This window comes from Sinocyclocheilus rhinocerous, unplaced genomic scaffold, assembly GCF_001515625.1.
Source record: "Sinocyclocheilus rhinocerous isolate Xijiao unplaced genomic scaffold, SAMN03320098_v1.1 scaffold226, whole genome shotgun sequence".
NCBI classification, from domain to species: Eukaryota; Metazoa; Chordata; class Actinopteri; order Cypriniformes; family Cyprinidae; genus Sinocyclocheilus; species Sinocyclocheilus rhinocerous.
The window spans coordinates 601,122-611,680 of NW_015631726.1; the positions used below are offsets into that span (position 1 = coordinate 601,122).

Here is a 10,559-nt window from a genome sequence, read left to right on the forward strand (position 1 = left end):
CTGTCTGTTTTTTCATAATTGTAATATCACACCAGTCTACCTTCATTCAGCAACATCTTTAATATGTTTGATTTATTTCACCTTGGCTTTGAATATTGTGCTAATGGAGATAAATGAATAATTTATCCAGGAGTTTCTGCGTGCTGTGATGAATATTTGCAGATTTGCTCGTGATCTTAAAGATCAAGATATTTCTTTCTTGCTCTTGTTTTTTCTCTTGTCTTTTCTCTTTGCAGGTGGCATGCTTTGGACCAAACATCTACTCTGCCTTCCTGAAGGCCATGCTCTCTACAGGATTCAAGCTTCCCCAGAAGGGGATTCTCATTGGGATTCAAGTGAGGGAGAAACTTTTTTTTTTTTTCTTTCCTTAAGGGTTGAATCTCAGAGGACTGTCTGCATCACATCCTCTCAGATTTACTCAGTAGAACATGAACATTTCTGGCTTGTTTTGATTAGGAGCAGGTTGTTTTTTGCAAGTCGTTATTTCCTCATAAAATGATAAACGCTATAATATGAGGTTTTCAAGTAGGAAATCAATTCCTGAATATATTTAGTGCACATTTATGAGCGTAAGAATTGACATGTAAAAATTCTGCTAGTTTCTCACCCTTGCGTTGTTAAAAACTGTGAAAGGTCTGGCTGCTCTTTTCTATACAATGAAAGTGAATGGCAACCAGGTTTGTCAAGCTACAAAAATTACAAATAGCTCCATAATAGTATTATGAAAATGGTCAATATTACTTGTGCACTGTATTCTAAGTCTTCTGAACAGACTGAAAGTTAGGATGTTTCTTCCTGAAAATCTTGCCCTCCACCATAGCTTACAAATATTATTTTGCATTCATGTACAATTAAGGCAAATTTATAATATAATATAATATAATACAAAGCAGTTTGATTAAACTCAGAAACCTTTTTTTGTATGAACTGACATTTTGAGATCGACATTTAAACGGCACAATTACTGCCATTAAATAATTGACAGTATCTTAAATAATTGCACTTGGATCAAACAACCACAATCAGACAATTATTCAGTCGTGACAGGCCATTCATCTGAATGTATATTATGCATATATTCAGTGCACTACTTGGAACTGATTGATCTAAATTTTCCTCATCAAATGTGAAGCCACATATCTCACAAATGGATTATTATCCATAAAAAAACTACTAAAATAAGAAAGCAGCTGCGTTTTTGCATGTTAATCTCCCTAAAGCTGCACATAAACGTATAACCATCCCGAAGGTGTGAATACTGTGACACATATTCACTGGAAAAAGTTACTCCATGAAATGCGACAACCTTGTGATGCAGGCACGAGCTGTATAAAACAGGCTTTATAAAGAAATTCTTAAATGCTTAAAATAAAATGCACTTTCTGATCTGTTTCCTCAAATGTTTTTTTATGGGCAAAATGATTTTATTGTGCATCTTCCTTTGGTGTAACTGTGATGTTCACACATTTTTTTAAGCCTTTACTATAACACTGGAATTCAGAGGCTTTGTTTTATGTTTTGATGTAATATCATCATCATCGGCATGCCCTCTTTCATTTCCTCCTGTGCTCTCTCAGATGTTTACGATTCATGCCCACTCTCAGCGTGGAAATCAAATATCTTGTCAGGGTCATTGACGATGCTCAGACAGCACTGTGTTCTAATGGAGTCTCGGGTATGAATGAGAGCATGAAATTCCCATTTGAAACAAACCCCCGGTTCTGTAGATGCTACCTGCCTGATGGCCATACCTGGGGACTGCAGATCTGACATGCTTTTTAAAGCCTGATTACCAGCCCGTGGTTAAGTCTCCGTGAACACAGAGCTGCGCTATTGATCTGGAAGTGCTTCGAGGAAGACTTTTCTTCTAGAAATAGTCTCCTGCTCTGCACCCATCCACACAGACTGCCTGACCTTTTGGCTTTGAAGTTTTTTTTCTGTCCGGCTATCTTTTTCTTTCTGCTTTCTCAGTTGTTATTTTACGTTTTTGTCTCCAGCATTCATTCAGGCCTAACTTCATTTCCACTGCTCATCAGCTTCATGAGGAGGGCTTTAAGGTGAGTTATTTCCATCCACTTCATTGGGTTTGAGTTAGAGTTGAATTAAATAATGGAGCAACAAAACAGCTGCGGACACTCTGATTACATCTTGCATTGATAAAAAAAAAAAAATGCTTCTGTATTTGTCTTTAGCTCTTTGCCACAGAGGGTACATCAGCTTGGCTCAATGCTAATGATGTTCCAACAATCCCAGTTGCTTGGCTGAGCCATGAAACCAAAAATACAACCTTACCCAGCATAAGCAGGTGAGTACTTTTACTTTTTTTCCATTTTATTTTTATTACGGCTCTCAATTGCTATACATATTCAAATAAAATATTTAAAAATGTTTATTAAAAGTGATATATAAATAATGTATTATTATCATAAATTGCAAATAAAAATTAAAATGGCTAATTAATAAATACATATTTATTCCCATTTTATGTTCATAAACATTTTAGAAAACTAAATATTAGGCTCTCAAACTTTCTGTAACTAATAGTTTTGGCAATTTGTGATGACACTCATTGTGCAAAAAATGAGGTTGGTAGGGTTTTTTTTTTTTCCCCCAAGAAGTCTCTCCAAAGCTGTATTTATTTGATCAAAAATATTGGGAAATATTATTACTATTTGAAATAACTGTTTTATACCTTATTTTTAAATGTAATTTATTCCTGTGATGACAAACCTGAAAGCTTTCAGCAGTTGTTACTTCAGTCTTCAGTGTCGCATGATCCTTCGGAATATGTTAATATATACATTCTAATATGCTGATTTGGTGCTCAAGAAACATTTCTTATTTTAAATGTTGAAAACGTGGCATGCTTAATATTTTGTGGAGACAGTGATACACTTTAGATGAATCTAAAGTTCAAAAGAACAGCATTTATTTGAAATAGAAACATTATAAATGTCCTTGTCACTTTTTAAAATATTTTAATGTGTCCTTAAATTAAAGTGTTAAACTTTTTTTATGATCCCAAACATTTGTGTAGCATTCATTCAAATCCGTTTATAGCACTGTCATGCTAATGAAAATTTAGTAGCATCACTACTGTTATAGTAGTACTGCATAGGACCACATATTAGTATTACATATTACTACCGCTGCATGCTGTATTACATAGTACTGCTTTCATGCCCTGATTGTTGGCTTTGTTTACCGGAAACATTTAGCTGTGACAGTCACAGATCGGCTGTCGTGAGACCCTAGAAGTTAAGTCTGTCAACAGAGGATCCAGTCACCTTTGAGGCATTCAGGCGTCTTTGTGTCACTTATGTTAGCATTCTGCTCTGGTGCACGGCTCTGTCGTAGCAAAATGCCTTCACTGAAAGTGTATTCTAGACACTGCATGCTGAGATACTTCAAGTATGTCTGCCATCTACCCTCAAGGGTTGCAGTCTTATTACACTGTTTTGTTGTAATAAGATATGTTTACTAAAGATGGATCACAGATTTAGCTGATCACATTTATAACTAATCAGAGGGCACTTTTAACAACTTCACATACATTATTAAGACTTGGGTTCACAGTTTAAGGTTTGGTGTCTGGTTTGAATTTGAGTAGATGATGATTAACATTTTTGATACTTGTATACAGGCGTATACCCTAAATATAGCACTTTTGAAATATGTTTAAAATCATGTGCACCCACATGAAAATCAACTTGTAGTAGCCTAATAAAATCTGGTTTATTTTTGTATTGTATTTTGTATAAGTGTACTATTTGAAATCTCTAACTTTTTATGGATTACTCCATTTTCTGGTTTCTAAATAGACTTATCAGTGAAGGACACATTGACCTTGTGGTCAACTTACCTAATAACAACACAAAGTTTCTTAAGGACAACTTCCAGATCCGCAGAATGGCGGTGGATTACGGAGTACCACTTATAACAAACTTCCAGGTCAGCCTTCTCTTTTAAATGTATCATAATTCAGTTTTGTTCTATAGTATTAAACACCTGTTTTCCTTTTCTGCAGGTTGTAAAGCTGTTTGCAGAAGCTATCAGGTATTCCAGCGATTTAGACGCCACCAGCCTGTTCCACTACCGCCAACGTGAGCCCAGACTGTCGGAGAGCTCTGCTGCATGGTTAACTTGTAACCTCTAAAACAGGGGACTCTGCTCAAAAATTAGCCAGGTGGTGTTATCTATCGTGGGCCAACTGAACAGTTACAATCGGTTTTACAATCATAAATTGAACTAGACAGGGCTCAACAGTAAAGGCCCATTCACACCAAGAAAGATAACTATAACGATGATTAGGCCTATATTAGCTTCCATAACCATCACACAATAACATTCTGTTCATTATAAGCACATGCTGCAGTTTTGTCATCTGCCACTGTAATTGCTCAAGCTCTTCAAAGCAGGATGATTCTGATTGGCTGTCAATGTTTTTAGTTCATCTATAAAAAAAATTGTGAAAATGATTCAAAAGTTATTCCTGTGTACTGTTATAGTTTATATAATATTTATACAATTTATAAAATTATAAACTGTATTGTATTAAAGGGGTCATATGATGCAATTTCAAAGTGTAATATAAATTAATTTCTTTACAAATAATAATTGGACTAAAACTACATTTATATCAACTACTGTAAACAATACTGATCTATCTTTATTGTTGAGCCCTGCTACAGTTATCGGCACAATTACAGGTATTTATAAATGTGTGTCCGTATCTCTTGAACTGTGAATATTCAAGGTCTACATTTATTGGTTAAAAAAAAAGTAAGAGACCAAGACAAGCCAGCTATCATTAACCATAACAATACTACTTGAATCCAAAATGTATTAGGCTGAATGTGGCATGAGTGTGTGAGGCGGTGTTGAGCTTTCTGGCTGTTTTCAACACTCAGCACTGTCTGTTCAATGTACCAAAGAGCGAGAAACTGCTGCTCTCAGCACACAATAGCAGATATGCGTGTGATTACACAAAAATATAATGATTTCTATGAATGTGTCCATGTTTGGGCCTCTTGCCAGAGTGAGATTGGAGGATATGTCTTGACTTTCCTCAATAAATATTAACAAACATCACAGAAAGTTATTTTACACTAGAGCAGATCTTCAAGAACAGGTCATTTATAATTAACATGTTTAGTGAGATGGTGTATCTAATAAAAGACCCAAAATATTTATGCACCATTTCATAGCCTTTTATTTCGTGCTTTAATTTGAAATGTTTCATCTTACTGGAAAATCACAAATGGAAAATATTGGTCTAATGGATTTAAAAGTAGTACATTTATAGCAGCTTCTTAATTGGTGCAATGTTATTTATCCATTTATTCTGTCATTCATGAGTGAAACATTTGAAGCTTCTTGGAAGATTCCTCCTTCAGCTTTATTAGCCTGCCAGTAATAGAAATATCAAGCACTTGGCCACCTATTAGCATTACTCTGCACACACATTGTTTATCACTTAAACATCACTTAAACTCTGCGCTAATTGGAAAAAGCTAATATTATGGCCAAACAGCCCACTAGAGTGTTGCACATTATCTAGTGGTCTAGATATTGATGCCATAATTAAATCCCAACACATCTGTGTTTGTGTGGGAGCTAAGTAGGCTACATGTCTCAGCTCATAACGAAAAGAGATTGCGGAAAGGGAGAAACTAAACCGAAATGGGGGAAAAACAGCAGTAGGGTATAAGTCCTTTTTATACTGTAGACAAACAAAGTAGAGTGATATATATATATATATATATATATATTTAGAATTTTAGCACACCTACAGCAACTGAAGTTAATTCTCCAAAGAATCAAATGATCCAAATTTGCCTAAAGTGCTCTGTTTACCTTGTAAAGAGTTTGAAGGGGTCTTGCAGTGTTCTTTAAGCAAATGGAGGTTAATTTGCTTTAGTCAGGGACTCTGATTAAGTTCTTTACAGATGGCAGGACTGCAAAGATAGCATCCTTTTTCACAGACCTGTCTACATCCATTAAGACTAAAGGACGGGTCAACACGTCTTGTCGTTGGAGCCCGTGAGGAATAGTCTACAGCCTCGAAAACAAGTTCAACTCAAAACTATCTCAGCCTGCACCTATTAGGCCTATCCAATTTCAATACATCCTAGAGAAAACTCCCGGCGTTAGCCAGAATTTGTCTATAAAAAGAGCCCACGAGAGGATAATAATATAATAAGTGTCTCTCACTTGGCCAGACTCAGGGCGAAGCTATTACTTTTATTAGTTTAAAAATATGCTATAGAATAGTCCAGCTGAGTAAGACTACCCTAAATAGTGTGTACTTGTTTTTCTGGTGAATAAGGAGAACCGAACAGGCTATATGTATGACAAATAAAGATGTGTTTTTGCCCGCATAAATGTTATATCGCCTCTGGCTGTTGTTCAGAAGCTAAACTGTTGCAGAATGGGCGTATAGAGTAATGACTTGTGGACCCTGAGGGACACTTGGTACATCGTTGCTGACACCAGTGTCAAAATGGATCCTTAACCCTCTTCATATTATTACCACTCAAAAATGAAAAGCGATAGAGGGAGAACAGAGGCGAGAAAAGCTGCCGAACATAATTACCACGTCACATTATGGCGCGCGTGATATTTTCCCCGCCATGCGAAACCTCTCAGAGGATTCAGACGTGCCTTGATATTCCGTTTGCGGTAAGAACTTTTAATTATACATGAATGAGTTTTAGTGCTGCCTCCCGGTGAGGACCTCCGAGATTAGAACACTGTATGCCGAGCTTCCAGGGGTCATGATTAGCTAGTCACACAAGGCTGAACGCGTGATTGAATTTAGCTGGGAAAATTAAATGTTGAAATTTGATAGGGTAGAGATTACTGTATAAGAAACTTAAATAAGGCCATCAGGAGAGCAGTGCACTTTTAAAGGAATGGAATCAAAGTTGCTTCTAACCCTCTGAGGGCCGGCGGTGTATTATATTATAAAAAGCAGAGTAACATTGATTAGAATGATATTAGATTGATGTTGATCCCACTGTATCGTGGTACATGTAACCTAAAAGCTCTTTAATGAGATAGAGAGTACATTTCCCCCTATAAGTCTCTTTGGGTTCAGAAGGAACGAAAGACATCATGTAAAGTGTGTATATGGCTATCAGTAGAGCCCCAAGATATTGCTCTGAGATTAATAAGAGACTTGCTCTATATATGTAGGCCTGTGTGTGTGTGTGTGTGTGTGCATGTTATTAAATGTAAAAATTAATTAAGAATCAGTTGCCATGAAATACCATTAATCTGTAAAGTAGGCATTACTAAAATACAATATGTATAAAAGTATAACGTTTACTGTTGAAATTAGTGTGACATCAACTTTTGGTCATACTACACAGTTATAAAATAATTACTATAGGAACTTGGTCCTTGAGGTTAAAGGGGTCTTGCTTTGTAGTCCCTGGGCTTTCTGAAGTTGAATAGCCTGAAATCTTGAGAAGGCTTGAGAAGGTCTGTAGAAAAAAAGAAACCCACATGACTGTAATTGCATCTCTTTTTTTGCCGTTTTTAACCCCCTTTTAGTATGGATGAGTGTAGCTTGTGATGCTATTCTTGCTGCCTCACCGCAGGTGGGAACAAATTGAGCTGAAGCTCATTAAGGAAAGTGTCATGACGGTGGTGTTCTAACCTTCAGCCATCTCCCAAAGGATCTCAGAGGAGGCCGGGCAGCTGCAGTTGTCTCTGTCCCTGCGCTGATCGAGTGTGCAGACGTAGCCATACTGAATAATGCACGGCACCTGCCTAGGTTGAAGGAAGCCTGCTGTGTGCTCAAGAAAGAAAAAAACGGCCCGCTAATTGACATTGGTTTCTCATGCTGTGCTAATGAATTATCCATGGGGCAGGGATGAGGCACGGTGCGTGCTGGTATCTTCAAGAGAGGTTAACAGATAAATGATGGGTGTTTTTAAGTGCCATCTGAATTGTTAGGCCATTATGTTCCTGGATCTCGATTAGAAGAGGAGATGTCAGAAAAGGGAGATGTCAAATTTCTTTAGGGAAATTACAGAATGTTTTCCCTGTTCAACACATGACATTACCATTAATGTGTTTGGGCTAAATTTCTAATAATAGGTACTCACTTTTGCCCCATTTTCTACAACTTTTGATGTTTGATTGTATATTCATTCTTCTTTAGAACATTGTGCATGATTATATTATATTACATTATATTTGTCTTGTTTCGGACTTTTAACATAATCTAAAATGTAGAAAAAAAGTAATAATAAAGCACAGGTAGGTGTTTCCAAACTTTTGAATGGTAGAATCTGGTCCAACAGGTGGTCAATAATGGAACAGTGCAAAATGAGAGCAAATTTTGTAAATGTAACATTATTTTTGGTTTACATAGGAGCCACGACCATACTTGGAGCAAAATTGGCCACTGCCATGCAAGCAGTTCCTCTTCTGCATCACATACATCGTGATCTGGCCAGATTTGTATCCAACCGAGCACAGAGGGAAGGGAAATTCCTTTTCCACTCTGCTGCAGATTCCTATCCTGCCATTTTAATAGGACAGCATCTAGCAGTTCCTGTAAAAACACATGGGTACATAGTAAGACATCCTTCAGTAATTATTGAAGATTTTTATTTCATTTGCTGGGTGCAATTAGACCTTTCTAATTTCATAGTATGTGGTATTAGCTCTACAATACTGTACATTCTTCTACACAATGTTAATTGTGAATAATAAAATACATCTAAACATATAATCAGATCAAATTATCAGTTTAGAACCACTGATCTAAAGCGCATGAAAGTATATTCTCACCTGGTATACTGTAGAAATGCAATTTGATGATCAATTTGTTTTTGTGTTGCCATTCAAAGTACCCTATTATGTCAGACAAATAACACTGTTTATAATGTAGCTTCAATATGAGCAATCAGACTAGAACGTGAACGTCAAACACATATTTGATCCTGTGCATTATTACCCACAATAGGTGATGTAGACAAACAAGCAAGAAACAGCTGTATATGAGTATGCTTAAATCACAGCAGAGCCAATGTGTTGCACACAAAGACAAGCCATTTATGTCTGTTATTGTAAATTGATGCTGCTCACATCTTGGTTTCATACTTGTCCGCTTTTTAATTCACTTCTTATTTTCTCTGTGCTCTTATCTGAAACTACTGTTCAAAATTACTGTCTCTTATGAAAAATTTAAAACCCTAATTAGTCATACCGTGTCTCAGAAAGCCAGAAACCTAACTCTAAAAATTCCGTCATATTTCCCGTCTCAAAAAAAGAAAAATGAGCCACTCTGCATTTCAAATAACAAAACTGCCTGTAGTATTACTTCCCTTGTTTTATGAAAATAAAAAAAATGTACACATAAGAGAAGTAATTTGTATTCCAACGACAGTAAGACACTCCATACTGCAATTAAACACAAATTTGTGCTTAAAGTACATTTCAACAATGCAAAGGGCCCTGAAAATGGACTTTCTGTTTGGATTTAAAGCACCTAAAATGACACTACATTGTTTGTAGTAGTTAAACTCAATAATGCAATGATTTTATTAACATAATAGTTTACAAAAATAATTTGTAATCATTTACTCATCCTCATGGTGTTCCAAAATTGTGTTACTTACATATCAGTATTGTATAATGCAAAAAGATACATACATTTTATTTTTATACGGGTGTTTTTCATAGTGACCGCAGCTATCATTATTCAAAAGGACAAAAAATACAACAAAAGCTTCATAAAAGTATTCCATACAAGAAAAGGGTAAACATGGACAATTTTCATTTTGGGTGAACTACTCAGAAGATGAAGACAAACATCAAAATTGAGATTGTGTACTGCTGTTTTTTTATTGTTACAGATGAAAAAACTGCCAGTAAGAGCACTTCTGTTTCTCCAGGGAATTAAAGTGTGGCTTATACTGTAGGTATGAGAGCAGAAGGGGTCTTTCCCTCCTTCTCTTCTCACCTGTTCCTCTCTGCAGGCTGTTTTCCTACAACTGTGGCACTTGATGAACTGTGCCAGCTAATAGACCAGGGCGGATAATCAATATCTAAACTACAACATTCTCAAGAGCCGTTTCCTAGTACCAGTGAGGTGTGGGACCCCCCTGCCTCCAGACATATACTCCTGTGCTCTGTTTCCTAATAATTCTTTCACTGTTGTCTTTAAATGGAGGTAAAAATTTTTTTCCTTAGTTGCAATATCTTTCTCTTGTAATCAAATATTCAAGACTGGGGAGAAAAAATGTAAAACATTAAGAATCTTTCACTGTAAAAAAAAACAAAAAAACATATTGGTTGGCTTAAGGAAGCTCACTGTGTAGGCTATAGAAAATGCTAGGTTTTTAAACAGTGCTAAAGCGTACATAGCTGCAATGTACAGTGGGGAAAATATTTATTTGATCCCCTGCTGATTTTGTAAGTTTGCCCACTTACAAAGAAATGAAGGGTCTGTAATTTTTTATGGTAGGTTTATTTTAATGGATAGAGACAGAATACCAACCAAAAAATCCAGACAAAACACATTATATAAAGGTTAGAGATTG

At 36.1% G+C, this 10,559-nt stretch overlaps 1 protein-coding gene and 1 long non-coding RNA gene across 2 annotated transcripts in view; one reads left to right on the forward strand and one right to left on the reverse strand.

The window, feature by feature from the left end:
• Positions 1-4,416, forward strand: part of LOC107741925 (carbamoyl-phosphate synthase [ammonia], mitochondrial-like) — a 52,257-nt gene extending 47,841 nt beyond the window's left edge. The window contains 2 exon segments of the mRNA XM_016554741.1: positions 3,822-3,951; positions 4,028-4,416. Coding sequence (XP_016410227.1) covers positions 3,822-3,951; positions 4,028-4,156 — 259 coding nt within the window. The 3' untranslated portion in view covers positions 4,157-4,416.
• Positions 4,417-7,415: 2,999 nt separating this feature from the next.
• On the reverse strand, positions 7,416-8,523 carry LOC107741943 (uncharacterized). The gene is made up of 3 exons (XR_001640257.1): positions 8,399-8,523; positions 7,664-7,802; positions 7,416-7,487 (listed from the first exon to the last, which is right to left on the reverse strand). It is a non-coding gene; the product is annotated as an uncharacterized LOC107741943 (long non-coding RNA).
• Between the last annotated feature and the right edge of the window lie 2,036 nt (positions 8,524-10,559).